This window comes from Chanodichthys erythropterus, chromosome 5 (genome assembly GCF_024489055.1).
Source record: "Chanodichthys erythropterus isolate Z2021 chromosome 5, ASM2448905v1, whole genome shotgun sequence".
In the NCBI taxonomy this organism is placed as follows: Eukaryota; Metazoa; Chordata; class Actinopteri; order Cypriniformes; family Xenocyprididae; genus Chanodichthys; species Chanodichthys erythropterus.
Genome location: NC_090225.1, coordinates 12,069,507 through 12,091,475, shown reverse-complemented (window position 1 = coordinate 12,091,475; position 21,969 = coordinate 12,069,507). Strand labels below are relative to the sequence as shown.

Below are 21,969 nucleotides of genomic sequence, written 5' to 3'. Positions count from 1 at the left end.
AAATGAAACAAACAACAATTAATACGAGAACAGGATCATCTCAGTACAACAGATGTTTTCATTTTTTCATAAGCTCTACACAGGACATATGCTGAAAACGCACACATATACAAACTCACATAACTACAGATGTGTTAATCAGCTGTGTTTGCTGGCTGGATGGTCCACTGGCATTTTAGAATAAGCAATTAGAGTCATTAGAAGGGAAATTAATTGGTTTCAGTAAATCGGCTCAAACATTTGGTCAGCAATGCTATGGGGAAAATCACAATAATGCATCTCTACAATGAGCCAGGAATAAAAAAAGAAACATTTTTATTTACAGAAGTACTGTATTATTAGAGGACTAGTAGCATTTGTATATTATTAAAAAGTTTTAACAATTACTAACAAGTTTCATCTTTTATTCTTTTTGTTATATGAAAACATGTTTTGGAAACTTTTACTATGCCTTCTTCATTTATTGCTGCCACTTTTCAAATGATTTGTGTGTATGGATTTTGTGTCACTCCTGTCACAGACCCAGACTTTCAATAAAAATCCCAAAAATTATAGAAATATTATGTGAATCACAAATATATTAAAGTGCATATATATATATATATATATATATATTTATATAGATATATATATATATATATATATATATATATATATATATATATATATTTTTTTTTTTTTTGTAAAAAAAATTTTTTTGTATAAATCACAAAAATATTAAAACTAAAAAGCTGAAAAGAAACAACAGCGTAATAAAAGACCATGGTTGGTCTAAAATAATAAAATATAAAATGTGAAGAAAATAAAGAAAAATCTATTTCCTATTATTATTATTAAAAAAAATTCCATAACCATTCTTTTCATCACAAAATGTTTTTGTTAGTAAACAAATAAAATAAACCAGAGTGTGAAAATTGTGTTTTAAGGGAGATTACTTGAAAAACACCCAAATATATTTCTTTTTTTTGACACTTTCTTTCTGTCTCACACACACACTCACTCACACACACAGACAGACAGCACACCACCCTCAACAAGGCATCAAATATCAAAGTCGACACATGAAAAACCTTAAAGATAAATACAAATCCATTGTTATCATTGAAGTGTTCTTCATTTGCTGTACAGGGTCTTATATCAAGGGGGCATGAAAGAGGACTTGTGGGTCTTATGATTAGCACAGAGCATAAAATAGATGAGATGACCCAATCTAAGTTGCACATAATAAGTATTAAAGTATTACATGATATTAATCCTGCCATTCCATTACTCGCTCAATCACTGCATACATGCCAACTAATTACTGAGAGTCCACACACACACACACGCACACACACACACACACAGTCACTTACATCAGGTCGCAGTAATCTTCTTAGTGCATCAACCAGACTGCCTCTGTACTGGTCAAGAAACAGACTACGAGAAGAAGAGAAACACAGAGAAACCAGAAAGATTAGAATGCATTGCAACGATAATGGTTCCAGATAAAGCAGCAGGCTATTTATTTTCATTGTTTGTGAATAAATCCACCAGCATGGCGAAAATACTATTTGTGGATGCAGATGCTCCTTTTCCCTTAGATGTGAACAAATCAGTGGTGTGACAGCATTCAAATCAAATGTAAAACACACACGCTAGCAGAGATGAATGATCAAGGAAGTATCAGGTGGCGTTCACATGATACAAACTAATACAAAGCAACAGAAAAAGAAAAACCCTCTGGTGACACAATTTCAAATTTCAAAATGACAAAACCAATGCTGAACATAAACACACAAAGAGTGGAGAAGAATATAAATTGGCTGATCAATTAAGTGTACTCTTAAATGAATAATCTATAATAATAAGGCCCTCAAATGAACAAGGATTTATTTAATGATTGATCAAATACTTTTTACTATATTTTTTTAATTGCTTGTTCCTTACACACACACACACACACACACACACACACACACACACACAGACATTGGTTTTCCATGTTTTATGGTGATTTTTCCATTTAAAAAAAAATCATTCCCCCATTGCTAAACACAACCCTACTACAACTATTTTTCCCAAAAGAAAACTATGTTCCAGACTGACTTTAGTAGTGAACTTTTTACTAGCAAAGAGTCAAATCACCTTTGAGCCAACTAAAAACACTGCCCTCTTTTGCAAGGGGTCAAAGGTCAGAGTTATGTTGATTAAACCATATTTGTGTGATCTCACTGGCCACGTCTAGCGGTCACAAGTGTGATGGCTCGAAGCATTTCATTAGAAGTTCAACTTTTGACCCTATGTTTTGGGTTGAGTAGGTCAGTCCGGACAATAGAGGGTGAATTTAAGAGGTCAGAGTGAAGGAATGTTCGACTGGCTACATTGGCCTTGACATGGTATGTCAAACAAAACCTATGGTACTTCCTCCATAACTTCCATATATTGACCTGTCAGTGATGTAATACTTGCTTTCCATTCATTCTCTTCTTATAAAAAGCATTTTTTTTGTTTACTAAAAACTAATAACCATCAGCAACAGCACCTGCAGTAATCAGACCTTTGCCCTTGAGCCACAAGATTTGCTTGTTGGTAATGTTGTCGTCATCCTCATCAGTGGCTAATTGACATTCAAATCCCTCTCTCCTGCCTCACCTGTGTGAACAGTGCATTTACAACGCTATAAATAGAAGTGTGGTAGCATATTACAGAAGTACAGAACTCTAAACAAAACCCTACATAGCTCACCAAGGTGATAACGGCAGAAGACAAACACACTGTAAGTAGGACTTGAAATATTTTTGACCATGTTAATCTGAAGGTGGCGGTAGTAAGATTAAAATATGCGTGGGTTGCTACTCTGACCAGATTTTAATACTTAATCTGACCTAATCCAGAGTGCATTAACTTCATCCCCACAATGAAACCTCAAGGATTCAGCGAAGGCAGATAAATGACTCATAAAAATCATCATACCATCAAATAGTAGAAGTTTACACTAAGATGACTGAAATTATTGATGATTAGAGTTAAAATCCTTCATATATGAAGAGACTGTTATTTTTATATATTATATATAAAATCATTTTTTATTATATTTGCAGTTTCAGAAAAACTTACTAAAACTGACACTAAAACATAAATCGAAGTATGGGTACAATTATGTGTAAATAAATAAATATACAGTTTCTTTATGTTTCCTGGGCACTTGATGGATAGTTTTTAATCATCCATTTTTAAAATACAATAAAAAAAATAAAATAAAATAAAAAAAAATGTAAATCTGAAAAATCTGAAATCATACATAGAATTTGTTTGTCCACAAAACAAACTGCATTTAAACATAAACCTTTAGGTTTTTAAGATCATAAGAAATATTTCAGTCAAGTGTATCCAAAATTGTGATACACACACACACACACACACTCACACACTCACACTCACACTCACACTCACACACACACACACACACACACACACACACACACACACACACACACACTGTGTGGGGACTTTCCATAGGCCACAATGCATTTTATACTGTACAAACCATACTTTCTCTCCCCCTACCCTACCCCTAACCCTAAACCTAACCATCACAGGAAACTGTGCACACCTTAACACAAAAACATCATTTAGTATTTTATTAATTAATTAACATTGTGGGGACCGGTGGCTGGTCACCACGATGTAGGTGAACTCAGGTTTATATTACATCGTGGGGACATCGTGGTCCCCACAATGTAATATAAACAAAAGCACACACAAACACACACACACACACACTCAAACCAAAAAATATTCAGACATTTTTTACTAGTGGGTGCAGTAGTGGGGACACTATAGTTCATTTATGTAAGTGAGGATAGCAAAATAAAGTAAACTGTGACATATTATACCCATAAATTCTTCATACAGTGGACTACCAGTAAAATTGATAAAAATTTGGAACCAAAAATTATTCAGACACTTTGACCTGACCATGTTTTGCTTAAGAGTTATCTGAAATAATTAAGGTCAATGTTTTCTGACACAGTTTAACTCTGAGATCTTATATTATTATGTCATATGTTATTATCATTTTTTTTAACTATATAGTGAATAAACTGTATTAATGAATGAAATGTTTAAGGTGTCTGAATACATTTTGTTTTGACTATCGTATGTTTAGGTTCAGTAATTTCACTTTAATGGCAATTAATAGGTCACTTACATTTTCATATATATATATACATACATATATATATATATATATATATATATATATATATATATATATATATATATATATATATATATATATATATATATATATATATATATATATATATATATATATATATATATATATATACACACACACTACCGCTCAAAAGTTTGGGATCAGTAAGATCTTTAATGTTTTTAAAAGAAGTTTTGTCTGCTCACCAAGGGTGCATTTACTTAATTAAAAATACAATAAAAACAGTAATATTGTGAAATATTATTACAATTTAAAATGACTGTTTTCTATTTGAAAATATTTTAAAATAAAAATAAAAAATTGTACACAAATATTTTGTACAATTGTAAACAATGTTTCTTGAGCAGCAAATCGACATATTAGAATGACTTCTGAAGGATCATGTGATACTGAGTAATGATGCTGAAAATTCAGCTTTGCCAACACGAAAATAAATTACTTTGTAAAATATATTCAAATAGAAAACAGTTATTTTAAATTGTAATAATTTTTTTTTCACAATATTACTTTTTTTTACTGTATTTTTAATTAAATAAATTAAGCCTTGGTGAGCAGACAAAACTTCTTTTAAAAACATAAAAAATCATACCGATCCCAAAATTTTGAGCGGTAGTGTGTGTGTATATATATATATATATATATATATATATATTTTTATATTTCACACATATTCTCCGTTGTTCAAATTAGTTTATTATGATTCACTAATTCAGCTAACTGAAATTTTATGAAGCTTCAAACCTTGAAATCACAAACTACACAGAACTCAACACTGAAATGCTTTGAATGATGTGGTCAATTTATGTAAACTACATCTAAAAAATTGGTAAATTAAAGCATTTTCAAAGCTATTGGGAAAATTTTAGTGCGCTTTCTATGTACTATTATTACAGTTAAAAGGGCTAAACAATGCGGGCAGCTGACACCAATAGGCATTAGGTTGTTAAGGTGAGGTGCTCTTAAAATACAAAGATGTAAATTGAGCTTTCTTTCACTAACTCACCATGTATTAAAAAAAAAAAAAAAGAAATGATTGCACAAAATGAGCTGGCACTGGCTCTAGCAAGCTCAACCAGGGGCATGTAAACAATGAAAGGTGTGAAAGAAATCAGAAAAAAATAACAGTAACTTCTTAAAAAAGTTAAATAAATAAATAAACATGTACAAAAGCCTTTATCTCAGAATCCACACACAGGAACCTTAGAGGAAGCTGAGATACCAAGCTCTCTCGCAGTCAGTCAATCACCACAACCGTGATCGCAACGAGACCGCTACAGGAATTCACACCAGCTGCCATACAGTTTGTGCAGCAAAGCCATTCCATGTTCCATTTGTGTATTTAAAGCGGTCAAAGCATAAACCACTAAGAAACATGCATTCACGTTTGCTGTGGGAGGTCATAAAACATAACATAATGTTTCAATAAAGTATATTTCCCCCATGTCCACACACATCTTATTTAACTGTTGTCTAATAAATTCAACACGCATGAATTGTTTTTACCTAGGGGACCAAAGGGAATCTCACACACATACTGTACGGAGATTCACCTGTTAGTTTCAGGCACCTATTGCCATGGGAACTGCTGGAGGGATCAAGTGGAGGATACTGATGACTGATTCACTTATCATGGAGCACGGCTGACTGCTTCTTCACATACTTGACCCTAGCCTGATGTTACTGCGAATCCAACCAAGGATCTAAGTGATGGGATACACCATGTTTTTCTAGAGTGCCACAGCACTTTATAACAGACTCCCTGCAAGCATGTTTACATATAGTTACAGTATAAATACAACTAAACCCAAATGAGTTACACTTACATTTTAGACTACCCTTATGAAGTCACTAACGCACATTATAAAATGTACCAGAGTCATACATAAATGATCTGTTAAGCATTATTTATTAATACAGTGCTATTACAAGACTGTAAGTATATATGAATGCCAATTTGGATGTCAGGCCAATCTAATCTAAGTAGGCCTGCGTGATTAATCCAAATAAAACTGAAATTGTGATGTGGCTTAGTGTAGTACTGTGTTCTTTTACACATGAGCAGCTCGTGATCCAATGTTTTCAGTGTCTCGGAGCAGCGTATAACTCATACAATTCATATTACACACATCCTATATGGAATGTACTTTATAACAGTCGCAAAGTTCCTCATTAAATGTAGTATCTATTCAGACCGTGCATTTTTGGATGTAACTAAGGACACAGATGCAGACAATCAGGGAATAATGAGGGGGAACAGGAAACAGGAACAAGACAGAACTACAAACTAAAAGACTAAAACAGACAAGCAATTTATGTCACATGTGATGTGTAACAGGCCCATCACAAAGAGACTAGGGCTGTCAAAATGGCTGAAAAACTACATTTACATTTATTCATTTGGCAGACGCTTCTATCCAAAGTGACTTACAAGTGAGGAATACAACAAGCGAGTCGCCATGTCAAGGCAAATAGACAAGAAGTGCTCATAATACAAGTTATAGGCAGTGCTCAGATCATCATAAGCTACAATAGAGAGGGATTAGAGGAAGTGAAAGGATACGAATAAGAAGTTGTTTTTTTTTTGTTTGTTTTTTAAGATGAGGTTAAGTGCTCACGAAAGAGATGGGTTTTCAGCTCGCATTTTATACTTAAAGCTTCAGTCTGTAAGTTTTGCTTCTTTGTCGCCATCTCTGTTCGAAACCTGCAATTACAGTAATTTGTGAAATTATCATCTTTACATGAGTTGTATGTCAGCATGGCTCCTCAGCACGAATTAATATATTGTTTTGAGGAGAATGTGTGATAGGTCACCGCACCGGTGGATACTGTACTTTGGAATCACAGACTGTAGTCTTGTAAATATTCCAAAATAAGAATTTTCATCTGAAAATATTTCATCTGAAGGAGTAAGTTACAAATCTGCCACTTTTGCTCTGACCAACTGAGAAAAAAAGCATTACAATAAATCACACTTGTTGATTAAATCTAACGATCACTTAGCTCATATCACATCAAACTGTGCAAATTATTATTATTATTATTGTTATACTTTGTTCTCAAATTGTTAATGTTAACAACATTGCGTATAGCACTGCGTGATTGTGTATTTAGTGTGCATTAGATTTACCTGTATTTCAATTTCTGTACAGTCTAATCTCATACGTTAATTTGTCATACCATACAATCCCTCATCAAAATGATAAGTTGAATTATTTCAGATGCTGTAGAAAAGGCTATAAATGATCCGTCACATGCGATATAGCCTATTAGCTGGGACTCCTTTAAGTGAACAGACGTGACATAATGGAGCAAAGACGAACGGCATCCTCGAATTTTCCTCTGAAACCTAGCAGTACCACTCGAATTTGAAAACATTACAAGCTTGCCGCTGTGAATCGGACTACGGTAAATAGATAGTTTTGAACACTGGCTCGTTATGTACTTGTTCAAAAATTGATTTTGGATCATTTTTAACCCAAAAAATTTAAGGACTGCAGCTTTAAATATTACTAATGTTCAAATTAGATTCAAATACACCGTTTTTGCATTCGAATGTGGATTTGTATTTTAAATTCGATGAATATTCAAAATTTTAATTCGACAGACCTAAAAGAGACACATGAAAACTTCAGACTAAAAAAGCATATCATTACTTTACCTGCTCAGCAGTGAGAAAATATTTTTTTAAACAAAACTGCACAAGTCAAGTAAAGAGCTATGGGCCTTAAGTGCTAATTTCATGCTTTTGTTAACTCTTAGCATAGGTATAAAACATAGTTTTCAGACAAGAATAGCATAGTCTTGTGAAGACAAAAACGAGGTGAAACATAGGGCTGTCTTTTGGAAGAATCTTCTGCTATCATAACGGAGGCTACGTCTCTATTTCTCTCTCTCTTCTCCTAGTGTGAGCGCCGCCACATTATGTCCTACCTTTCTTGATGATTGTCTGAAAGACTATAATTAATCGGAGCAGAAGTGTGGCTGTTGACCTTTTCGCAGGTGATCGTCAGCATGGCTATGTTCGTTAATCGCCGAGCGATCACTCTCCTGACGACGGCAATTACAGATGAGTTGCCAGCGCAAGCAACGGGGGGACAGCCAACGCGGCATGATTCATCCTCACATACGTTCTTCCACTTTCTCTCTCTCTCACACACACATACACACACACACACACACACACACACACACACAGTATCTTCTTACTACACACAAATCAATCTCATGCTGGCCCTCTGCTGCACATTTTACCTGCGTATTAGCTGCCATTTGTCTGACATTAGAATAATAGTAGGCTGTACCAGGCTTTAGTGATCATCGCCAGAGAACACACAGGTATCATTATACCCCGCCTCCATCAGCCTCACCACTTTGTGCTAGATAGCGACAATGCCAAAGAACATCCTGTTTAGAGCTGTGCATATAACAATGTAATAACAATGTAATAAACTATAATAGTGTTAAGAAAAAGTTTGATATAGAAAAACGTGTATGATTCGAAAATGTATATAATTAAAGTACTAATTAGGGTTATTATAACTCATGTAATGAAAGCACGGACCATTACAAAAGAATCAGACATGAATAAGCAAACCGATAAAATCTCTCTATAATAATCTCCTGTATTCATTGGCAATTTTTCTGTACATTCAATAAGCAGATAAATACATAAAACACTGCCAAACTTTACATTACTGGAACACAATTTAACACATATTGTAATGCATTAAGGGGAAAATTAAAATTCTGTAATAATTTACTCATGCTCATGTCATTTTAAACTTTCTTTCTTCTGAAGAACACAAATAAGATATTTGAATTATATATATATATATATATATATATATATATATATATATATATATATATATATATATATATATATATATATATATATATATATATATATATATAAAATGTTAGCAAGATTTTTACATCAAAAAACATAATTTAGAATAGGCTATTTTCTATCCAGTTTTTGACCCTCTCTTGACCCATGGTTTGTAACACTGCTGTTTGTTCTTATATTCATCATTTTCACTGAAGTGAAAGTAAAATGACTCAGGGGCGTAGCACCAAATTTTGGGCCCTGGGTACAAACCATCTTGCTGGGCCCCTGTACCAAATACCATAGTGATACCAATGGGTGGGCTATTGCATTTTTATCATAAAAACACTTAAAATGTAAACAAAGTAAGCCACACTCTGATTAATATATTTTTGTTTCATTGTCAAAAGTACTACTAACTTGCTAAAATATCCTTTATTGTCACAATACCCTTTTTAAAGTGTAGGCTAAGTACAAGTTAATTGCTGATTATTTGTCTGTTTAAAATAAATGCAGACTATAGAATCACAGGGTACACTAACCGCCAAAACGTTTTAAAATAAGTCATTTTCAATCATTAAGATGTGCATTAAACTGAGAACAATCCTGTACTTAATGTAAGAGCGTGCGCGAGCTAATTTGCATAAAAATGCGGTAAAATAGGCGCTAACGATCTGTGTTTTTGCGGGTGTTAGATTTTGATAATGGAGGGAAATATACAGTGTTTTCATGTAACTAAAGTTCTGACTCTGGGGAGAACTGCAGCACAAGAGGAGACAAGCTGCGCAGGCTCCGCCTCCGTCTGCTTCTCACTCCGTTATTTACCCAGAAATATTGTTTGCTCGCTATGTAGGGTGTGATACTATAAAGTATTGGTATATTATTCAAATAGAGTACGAACATAAATGTATGCTATTCTACCTGGAGTAGATATTTATGTTAAAACAATGTCAATGCTCGATGATGCATTTGTAGCTCACCTTTCTTTTCAAAAACCTGAGTGAGCAACTGCTTATCCTCATTTGCCTTTCTCTCTTTAATCTTCTTTTCTTTTCGTTTTTGAGCCCCTGATTTTCCTTTCTTAAGGAAAGACATGACTCTTCCCCTGTCTTCCTAGTTCATATCACGGCTAACTCCAGCTCCTGTCTCATTAACTGATTCACGAATCACCGCAGGTCCGCAGAAGCACCTGACCTGCGGGTCGTACCATTTACATTGATTCGAGAGGGGTGGTGGGGCCCTGCACAGCATGAAAATGACTTTTTTTTATACCAAACCAGTGCCTAACTACAAGTTTAGTTTATAACTTTTTTATTTGTAAATAAATGCTATACAAATGTTAGTGCATGTATATGTATGTATAGAAAACTGACTTCTAAGGGCCCCCCCCTGCCTCGGGCCCTGGGTACTCGGTACCCTTTACCCCCCCAGTCCGACGCCCCTGAAATGACTACATAATCAAACGATCTGTAACAAAGCATAATAGTGTCGCATTGTAAAAAAAATTGTTACACTTGTGTGTTTTGACATTACTGTTGGATTCAATATACAGTAGTCATCACTGCATCATCTTTTAGTTTCAGTCTTTATAAAAAGTCAAACAGTGTCTTGTTTAAAAATCCGCTGTAAAATGAAGCAAACTAATTAACGTCTTACTGATGCAAACTGGAACTTCATAAAATAATAAAGTTTATCCACAAGGAAGGTAATGCAAAGACTGTGTTTTTCCATAACTTGGCATTGCAAAATCATGATGCATCTCTATCATTTTGGAATCCTGTGCCTCTCATACTAACTCACTTCCTATTACATGCGCAAATTGGTGAGTGGGGCTAAAAAAGGCGATGATGCAGAAGTAGGTGTTGATCTTCTTCTGCAGAGATGGTCTTAAGTTACATACCATGACATCATACTAAAAAACAATATCTGAAACAAGTCATTTTGCCAGCTTGGTTTCAATAAAAGCTGTTTTTATACTAACAAAGAAGTTTTGAGTTCTGAAACCTGCAGGATATTTTTTTTTTTTTTTTATGAATTCATTTTTGGGTGGACTATCCCTTTAACAACTAAATTAACATGAGATACTGTTCATCTTTGATCACATGATGCCTCCCTAAGCTGGATTTCCCAAATGATCTAAAATACAGCATTCAAGTCACATTACATTTTTCTTGCATTACATAATGAAGTCAGAATGTAGTAGTAAAATTTACATCCAAATGAGTGTAAAAGACTAGTGTAATGCACACACAATAACACATTTACACAGATACATGAAGAAAAAAAACAAAAAACAAAACAATGGTTCCACATGTTCAGGACCTGGCTAATTGAAATGTTTGTATTGCTCCACAATCTCTCTCTCGCTCTCTTTCTCTCCTTGCACAGGCATAATTATTTGCAATTTGCCTAAGACATCCATTTGCTGGGACGCCAAGCATGAAAAAGAGGCAATTTCTGAAAAATGGAAATGCCTGGCGGAGCTGGCGGAGGGGAAATAATGCAGTGCCATCCGCAAGCTGATGGCTGCCATCTGATAAGCGTTACGGGCGCAGGAATATTAATGCCACATCACCGGGACACAAGGTGCACACTTTTATTAAGGGTGTAGACATATTGTGGCTGGAGATGCTAGTAAAGTGTGAGATATGATATTTATTTTGTAATGGCTGTAAGAATGGCTGGTTTGGAGAGATGTACAGAATCTCTTCATCTGCTCAGAATCATATAGTGTCAGAAAGCGATTTGGACTGAAAGATCGGTTTTGAAGGTGTTAGGATTGTATTGGTGTCATGTTTAAGGTTACGGTGGATATCTGAAGAACTGACAGTTCAACAAAAGGGTTAACCTACCAGTCAGCGCACATCACCACGTCAAAGCGACCCTCCAGAGCGGACACATCAGCCTCATTGTCCCATCTCACCACCCTGAAAGAGGACAGAACCAGGATGATAGCTGCGTCATAAACCCTGTTGCACAATTTATCATTCATCCAAGACCCCCATAATAATGATGCGTCCAGAGACATTTCACACACCTGACACTCGTTTTATGTGCGCCGTTGTCTGGCGGCAATCGTCTTCTCTCTTTTCTTTAAGTGCTAGGGCCGGTTTCCAGGCAAGCAAATCTGATTATTAATTAGCCATTATTAACAGTCAGTAAACAAAAATTACGTCTTGTGGAAATACAATCTCCTCTCTCAGCGGGGGTCTGCACCGCTTATTCACTGACTTGAGAAAGCGAATCCACCCCCCCCCTCCCTCAACCAATCACACGCGACCTTCACCCCACTCAAACCGCGCGCTCTGACAGGAAGCCTAATCTCTAAAGAAAACAATCAAAGTAATGCAGGCTAATTATACGTTTACTCTTTCACTTCATCAGCCCAGTGTAAATACACAGGGAGGGGGAAGTGTGCAGAGCAAGAGAGAGGAGAGGAGACGAGAGGGGGAGAGAGTGGTTAGATCACTGAGTGCCAAAATTACTTTTTAGGTGATAATGCATTTGCGTGATGGTGTGCACAGTGGATGAGCTGTGTTTTGGCAAATGTGAGAGAGGGGTGTTAGAGAGAGTGTGTGTGTGTGTTTGAGTTTTCTAGATGAGGGCATTCAATCATGGAGAGTGGCTCATCATCACTCTGCCTGGATACATCTTAGCGCGTTAGAGAGCGTAGCGCTCGCTCTGCGGGCTGCGGATACCTCGTTACCGGGCCAACTGGGTTCAGGGAGTGACACGGAGCCTTGCGACCTCATTTTTGCCTACTTATTGACACTATTATGTCCCGAACACAAGTGCCGTAAATGCCTCTTTACCCAAACACACTTTCCTATACTTCATGGCATGCTCGACTACGCAAAGAATTCACATATTCAGTGAATAATAACACTTGAATTTGTATTGACATGAGAGATGGCCTTCATATGGCAGTAATGTAAAAGCAATATTAGTGCTCTGTCTTTCATTATCAGAGATGTTGGGAGGTGTAAGAGAGTTCTTACCTGCTGGACACATCGGTAGACAGGAAGAGCCCTTCTCGTCTGTTCTTCTCGATTACACTGCGTACATCTGGTGATCTTTGTCAAGAAATGCAACTGTTTATTAATAAAAGCATGAAAATCAGACCTCAACTTCATAAAGACAGATATATCTACTACCAGTCAAAAGTTTGAACACACCTACTTGTTTCCTATATTTTGTATTAACAGTGAAGGCATTAAAAGTATGAAATATCACAAATTCTATACTGGACATTTCCGGTCCTGGATGCTGATTTGTCAACACTGCTCTGCACACCCTGGACAATCTGTCAGTTAACTTGAGATGCACCCTGGGATGCTTTATAAAGAGTACTGAAGGACTTTTCAGGTTTGCCGGACACTTGGTGGCTGCTTTTCCTTCACTATTCAATTCAAATAATCAAACAAACAAATAAACAAAAAAATCGAATACTTTGTTATTATTATTTATTAATATTACTATTAATAATAATTTATCAATTAGCATCATGATACATAAATAATTTTTAAATAATATTATGAATTAAAATAAAATAAATAAATAAATGGGATAAGATGGGAAGAAAAATTACAGGTAACACTTTACTCAAAGCCTTTATGTATAATGCACTATAAAAGTATTTTTAAATGCATTAATTATGCCTTGTAATGCACCGTATAATGCATCTCATCTCACCTTATGATCTCATGAATAATCGTGATCACATTTAAAGTATATTATAATACAATGTTACACCTTTATAAAGTATAATACATTAAAAAACATGATTAACAATCTCAGATGTAACAAGGAATGTGCAAATATTATAATGCATTTTAACTTTGATTACAATTATTTATAAAATTATATGATGCATTACAACGTATTATTACCTTTATAATGCATTATACTTTAAGGCTTTAAGTAAAGAGTTAACAAATTATAGAAAGAAAGAAAGAAAGAAAGAAAGAAAGAAAGAAAGAAAGAAAGAAAGAAAGAAAGAAAGAAAGAAAGAAAGAAAGAAAGAAAGAAAGAAAGAAAGAAAGAAAGAATAGAAGGAAGGACGGATGGATGGATGGACGGACGGAGGATGATGGAAGGATGGATGGATGAATGGATGGATGGAAGAAAGAAAGAAAGAAAGAAAGAAAGAAAGAAAGAAAGAATAGAAGGAAGGACGGATGGATGGATGGATGGACGGACGGAAGGATGATGGTTGGATGGAAGGATGGATGGATGGATGGATGGATGAATGGATGGATGGATGGAAGGAAGGATGGATGATGGTTGGATGGAAGGATGGATGGATGGATGGATGGATGGATGGATGGATGGATGGATGAATGGATGGATGGAAGGATGGATGGATGGAAGGATGATGGATGGATGGAAGGATGGATGGATGGATGGATGGATGGATGGATGGAAGGATGATGGATGGATGGATGGATGGATGGAAGGAAGGAAGGAAGGAAGGATGGATGGATGGAAGGATGGATGGATGGATGGATGGATGGACGGATGGAAGGAAGGATGGAAGGAAGGAAGGATGGATGGAAGGATGATGGATGGATGATGGAAGGATGATGGATGGATGGATGGCAATAAAAAGTTTCAGAATACAGAAAAGTATACAGAAAAAGTATGAGCTACTTCAGAGATGTAGGTGAGACACTGTGGAACAATAGCAAGATCATTTCATTATCCCTCTGATCTCGAGGCTATTACACTGAGCTGATTTCTTGTTTAACCATGTTACTCTATTATGTCAGGCCCTCTTAAATGACGTCAACCCACACAGTCCGTTCGCATCCGTAACAGTCTTTTCCCTTCACACCTCATCCTCAGATTACCACTGAGCTCAAAACCAACTCATGCAAAGCATCATCATAGGTAATCAATAGGGAGGCTTTTAACCTGCGGCCATCTCCTCGGATGGGCCTCCACCCATTGTGGTTATACTGCGGGACTGATGTCAGTGCATCTATGAATAGACCCTTCGACAGTTTTAAACTAATTCAATTACGATTTCTCGCTTTTTCTGCCCAGCTTTCTCTCTCGCTCCATGGAAAACAACCGTAGCAAATCCAATCTATAGCGCAGGGATGGAGGGCAAATCCCTCGATGAAAGAGGGGAGGAGGCTGGGTGCACGCATTACACTGGTGCGATCTGCTGCTAAGGAGAGAGAGAGTGGAAAGCTTACGGTGTAATCCCATCAGGAAAAGACCACTGGGGGAGAGGTCAGCGCTGGCCCTGAGACACAATATGATCAAAAATGCACTTCCTGTGTAACACCTGTGCATATATTGTCTTTAAAAGTTCCATGACTGTTGCTTGATAGAGTTTGTAAAGCTCGAGAGAGCAGCAGCCATTAAACAATGTAAACAGTATGTGAGAAGTGAAATTTAGCAGTTAACAGTAGGGTCTCTTGATTATACATGCACAGCTTTAATCTGAGCTCAGCCAGTCTTTTGAACACGCAGACTGAGATCAAAACTGAGTCATGAAACCACTCAGCACTTTGTGATACACTTTATTCACTCCCAGTTGGGCTCATTGGGCTGATGTCTTGATTAAGTACGCAGAGAGAGAGAGAGAGAGAGAGAGAGAGAGAGAGAGAGAGAGAGAGAGAAAGTGTGTGTGTACGACTGTTGCTGTACTAAATATGTCTACTTGAGTCATATTCAGTAGAGTAAAGGATTAGTTCACTTTCAAATGAAAATTACTCCAAGCTTTACTCACCCTCAAGCCATGCTAGGTGTATATTACTTTCTTCTATCTGATAAACACAATCGGAGAAATATTAATAAATATCCTGACCTATCCGAGCTTTATAATGGTAGTGCACAAGATTCATGAATATGAGCTGAAGAAAGTGCCTCCATCCACATCCATCCTTCATAAACGTACTCCACACGGCTCCGGGGGGTTAATAAAGGCCTTCTGAAGTGAAGCGATGCATTTGTGTAAAAAAAAAAAATCCATATGTAATAAGTTATGAAGTAAAATATCTAGCTTCTGCTAGACTGCCTTTTTTATTCAACGTATGAAGAAAGTGTAAAACTCTCGCAGTAAATTTATATATATATATATATATATATATATATAAAATGTAAGTATATAAACTAATACAAAAAATACATAAAATTGTATAATAAATATATATACACAGAACAAAAAAGAAAAGTAAGTTCTGTATATACACAACGGTAGATATGTTTACATTAAATGTTTGGAGCAATCTTATGACTAACATGTTAATTTGAAATGGTCTACTAACTAAATGGTTTCAATAACTTTGTTCATTCCTTCATTTTCTATCCTCTAACACAAAGAAAGAAAACACTACATCGTATACGGTTCTCACAAGACAGCTTGTCCTTTCCTGGCCTCGTCCGATCATCAGATCATCTCTTGGCGTTCTATTATGGCAGACACATCTCTGAAACAAAGCACTGCCAATTAATGCTCTATCAGCCTACTGCCAGTCTTTTCACACTCTATTACAGGAAACAGTTTAGAGACAGACTCTGAATGTTTTGAGTATGTCTTGCTCTGCTCCCTTTCCCTCCATTTTCTTTTAAACAAATCTCTTCTCAATGAGGAATTGTGTTAATTTCATGCCACGGCCATTGTTCTTTGAGTCTTGATATTCAATAAAAGCTCATTGTAGTGGCAGTGCTGGCTGTTGTACTAACGAACGTGGGCACAGTAATTTTGCGGCGTTTTGCTGTCACGTCTGTCGTCTCCATTTTTCCTGCCTTTGTAAGCCAAGCGACGTGGCTAATCTGAGTGACTGCGGTGGAAAGACGAGAGATGGAGAGCGGGAATAAGAAAAAGCAAAGAAAGGGAATGAAGAAAGAAGGTTCGAGCTGTGCGCTGTCACCTGTTTAAGCTTCATCTGTGCTCCTGGCAAAAGGGAAAGTCAATAGAGGAATGGAAGAAGGGGGGAGAGGGTGAGAGACAAGGAGCAGGTGAGTCAACACACACAGCGGTAGCCTTCAATGACATGAATATGTATTAAACATGCTAAATGCAGGTTTCGGGTGTCAGCTGGATGATTTGCCTCACATTCAGTTATGTCGAGGGGTGTGTGTGTGTGTGTGTGTGCGGGTATTCTTTGTCAGAGTGCACATTAAGAATGGCTGACTGAATGTGTGTGTATGTGTGAGGTGGAAGTGAGAGGAATATCTGAGGTAAATACGGGTTAAATAGACAGCAAGGTATTCTTTTCTGGGCTACGCTCTTAAAAGACAGCTCACACTGAGAATATACAGACCAAACGCCTTTCTGTCAGCGCTCCTGCAACACAAAGTGATGTTTGGAATGGTTCAGAAGTACACAAACACACAAGCACTGCTCCAAAACCTAGTGAGCTACCTCTGTATGGAGCATTTAAATAAGGTGACAATTTACAATGTGAAGGATGTCCCAAAAGTTAGGCAACTTAATTATGCTGCCTTCTAAGTTACCTCATTTTGGACAAATTGTAAGTATCCCAGAATAAAACCTATTTAAATGAGCCTAACCTGGTTTGGGTTGCTGGTCTTAGCTGGTTTCAGCTGATCTTAGCTAGTTATAAGTTGGTTTCACAGCCTGACAAATTAAAAAGTGCCCAAAACCCTTTAAAACCAGTCGACATACCACCCTGACCAGCAAACCATCTTAGGCTGGTTTAAGATATTACATTGACCTGCTTTTCTTCAGCAGGGAAATACTTACAGTACAGTAGCAGTCAAAAGTTTGGAGTCTGAAGATTTTTTAATATCTTCAATCTATAAACTGGAAGCCTGGTGATTGGATCTCAATGACGATATTCAGATGGAGGACTGGATGGAAGCATGTAAAAAAGCTCAATCACAAACAATGAACACACATCTGAAACTGCTACAATATAATTGGTTGATGCAGATTTATATAACTCCAGTTGTATTGCATAAATATAGTGAAAATGTCCCTGACACTTGCTTAAGATGCAGCAATAATAAAGGTACATTATATCATTGCATATGGGAGTGCGAAGAAGTCACAGATTTTTGGAAAGGTGTGATAGAGAAGATCCTCAATGTTAACATTCCACTGTCACTTTTACTTTTTCTATGTGATTTATATACTAACAAGTTCTAGTTTAAAAAAAGAGGAGTATATATTTATAAATATAGGTATTCTTCAAGCAAAAAGGCTTATTTCTTTAAATTGGAAAAGTATTTGTGTTCCAAGTATAGGACACTGGCTAAAATAAATGGTAACTTATAACTTATATTTTAAGGAATAAATATACAGTTTTTGATGGAGTTTGGGAATCTTTCAGATCATTCTTAAAGGCGCCGTAGAACGTGATTTCAAAAGATGTAATATAAGTCTAAGGTGTCCCCTGAATGTGTCTGTGAAGTTTCAGCTCAAAATACCCCATAGATTTTTTTTATTCATTTTTTTAACTGCCTATTTTGGGGCATCATTAAATATGCGGCGATTCAGGCTGCGGCCCCTTTAAATTCTCGTGCTCCACGCCCCCGAGCTTGCGACTGTCTTAAACAGCATAAAGTTCACACAGCTAATATAACCCTCAAAATGGATCTTTACAAAGTGTTCGTCATGCAGCATGTCTAATCGCGTAAGTATGGTATTTATCTGGATGTTTACATTTGATTCTGAATGAGTTTGAGGCTGTGCTCCGTGGCTAAAGCTAACATTAAACACTGTTGGAGAGATTTATAAAGAATGAAGTTGTGTTTATGAATTATACAGACTGCAAGTGTTAAAAAATGAAAATAGCATTGGCTCTTGTCTCTGTGAATACAGTAAGAAACAATGGTAACTTTAACCACATTTAACAGTACATTAGCAACATGCTAACAAAACATTTAGAAAGACAAATTTACAAATATCACTAAAAATATCATGGATCATGTCAGTTATTATCGCTCCATCTGCCATTTTTCGCTATTGTTCTTGCTTGCTTACCTAGTCTGATGATTCAGCTGTGCACATCCAGACGTTAATACTGACTGCCCTTGTGTAATGCCTTGAACATGAGCTGGCATATGCAAATATTGGGGGTGTACATATAAATGATCCTGACTGTTACATAACAGTCGGTGTTATGTTGAGATTCGCCTGTTCTTCGGAGGTCTTTTAAACAAATGAGATTTATATAAGGAGGAGGAAACAATGGTGTTTGAGACTCACTGTGTATATGACTTTCTTCTTTCTGATGAACACAATCAGAGATATATTAATAAATAACCTGATGTATCTGAGCTTTATAATGGCAGTGAGTGATATCAATGAGTATGAGATGAAGAAAGTGCCTTTCATCCCCATCCATCAATCATAAACGTACTTCATACGGCTCCGGGGGGTTAATAAAGTCCTTCTGAAGCAAAGTGATGTTTATGTAAAAAAAGTTTACACTTTCTTCGTAAGTTGAATACGGATGGCGGTCTGGTAGAAGTTAGATATTTTAATTCATAACTTGTTAAATATGGATTTTTTTTCCCCACAAACTCATCGCTTTGTTTTAGAAGGACTTTATTAACCCCCCGGAGCCGTGTGGAGTACATTTGTAATGGATAGATGTGGATGGAGACACTTTCTTCAGCTCATAATCGTTGATCCCGCTCAAATTATAAAGCTCAAATGCGTCAGGATAGTCATATACACCTTGGAAGGCTTGAGTGTGAGCAAAGCTATCATTTGAAAGTGAACTAATCCTTTAATGCATCCTTGCTAAGTAAAATTATTAATTAAAAAAAACATATTAAAATTATTATTATTATTATTTCTTTATAATAATATTTCTTTATATATATTCTTTAAATACAAAAACTTTTATATTTGTGTATTTGGTATATATTTATTCTCATTAAACAAAATTCTTTCTTCTCGTGTTGCCTGTAATTGTTTCCTCTGCACTTTGTAAAGAAAACCTACCTAAGTAGACGGTTCCAAATCAGTCACTTATGAGGTTCCATTTCAGTTCAGGAGCTGCCATAGAAAGCAGCTGCCTATGTAGGGGGCGGGCAGCTCACTAGGTTTTTGGAACAGAGCCACATACCGGTCTGAAATGCAAGGATACTTTGAATTGCCTTCTCGTTGCCATCAGATAGCAGCACTTCCTTCACATCAGCACAAACCGCAATCTGCCGGAAAAGAGAAAAAAAGATGAAAAATAAACAAACAAATAAATAAATAAAACAAAAGCAAGACATCCTCAGCAGCACACTGTTCGCAAGCAGTCATATCTGAAGAGCGCTGATTTTTAAAGCCCTACTCCAAACCGACCACCCGTCTCTCTTTCTCCCCTGCTCCCTCTCATCCATCTCTGTCTGTCTCTGCCGTTTTTTCATTTTATGTCTGCATTATTTTAATCATTCAATCAAATCAGTCAATACTTTTATCATTCCCGGTGGCTGGGAGCCCTCTATCTTGCTATCACTCTGTTGGGTAATTGCATTGTGACAGGGGATGATGGTGAGCGCCGAGCCTTTCATTTGCAGTGTGGCGTTTATCAGGCGGGGCCATCGCGCTCTGCTGTCACTCCTTACTCGGCTCGCGAGGCCTGCCTGATGCCCTTCATATAACTTTGTACTGCGAAGCTTCTGCCTTTGTGCTGCTCCACTGTCAGCTCTTTCTGTCCTCTTTTTATACAGTCTTTTCATTCAAGTAGTCAGCTTTATCAGAGGTGCCGTGTAACAGTTGTTTGGAGAGGAGCAGTGGGCAGAATCAGGGAGTGTGTGTGTGTTTGTAAAAGTGCTTGGAAGGATTTACATTTGTGCTTTTAAAAGATGCGATTTTCGGATTACTTTCTGACATTTCTCAAACACAGGAAGCAAAATTAATTTTTTGTCACACCTGCCAATGCTGAGTGAATTTTAAAAATGTAGAGTTTATATATATATATATATATATATATATATATACACACACACACATTTCTTGCCAGCCATGGAAGTGTATTATGCATTATTTTTTAATAAATATTATTTTCTTATTTATCATTGTCCATATGAGAATGACATTATTTAGAAAATAGCATAGTGATGTGATTATTAGGAATTTTAGCATATACTGTAAACTTCTATTCAAAAGTATTTTTTAAAGAAACTTTTATTTAGTAAGAATTGATCAAATAGTGACAGTAAAAACAATTATAGGGCCCTATTTTAACGATCTAAGCGCATGGTGCAGGTGCACTTAGGGGGTGTCCGAATCTACTTTTGCTAGTGCATCAGGTGCATGGTCCAAAAGGGTTGTACCAAGTCTCTGTCCGAGGGGACAACTCCTTATTGGCTCAGACACCTCAAGAGGGTGTGACATCTTCACTTTAAAGGTGCCCTAGAATCAGAATTTGAATTTACCTCGGCATAGTTGAATAACAAGAGTTCAGTACATGGAAAAGACATACAGTGAGTTTCAAACTCCATTGTTACCTCCTTCTTATGTAAATCTCATTTGTTTAAAAGATTTCCAGAAAACACTCAGATCTCAACATAACACCGACTGTTATGTAACAGTCGGGGTCATTAATATGTATGACCCCAATATTTGCATAATGCCAGCCCATCCGGCGCACTAGACAAGGAAATGCAGTATTAACGTCTGGATCTGTGCACAGACAAGGTAAGCAAGCAAGAACAACAACGAAAAATGGCAGATGGAGCAATAATAACTGACATGATCCATGATAACATGATATTTTTAGTGATATTTGTGAATTGTCTTTCTAAATGTTTCATTAGCATGTTGCTAATACTGTTAAATGTGGTTAAAGTTACCATCGTTTCTTACTGTATTCACGGAGACGAGAGTTGTTGCTATTTTCACTTTTAAACACGTGCAGTCTGTATAATGCATAAACACAACTTCATTCTTTATAAATCTCTCTAACAGTGTGTAATGTTAGCTTTAGCCACAGAGCAT

General features: G+C 36.4%; 1 protein-coding gene across 1 annotated transcript in view; it reads right to left on the bottom strand.

Annotated features, from left to right (window-relative positions):
- Positions 1–21,969, bottom strand: part of camkmt (calmodulin-lysine N-methyltransferase) — a 120,766-nt gene that overhangs the window by 11,234 nt on the left and 87,563 nt on the right. The window contains exons 6-9 of the mRNA XM_067386096.1: positions 20,126–20,189; positions 13,049–13,115; positions 11,903–11,977; positions 1,356–1,419 (exon numbers count right to left, since the gene is read on the bottom strand). Coding sequence (XP_067242197.1) covers positions 1,356–1,419; positions 11,903–11,977; positions 13,049–13,115; positions 20,126–20,189 — 270 coding nt within the window. The remainder of the gene's footprint in view (positions 1–1,355; positions 1,420–11,902; positions 11,978–13,048; positions 13,116–20,125; positions 20,190–21,969) is intronic.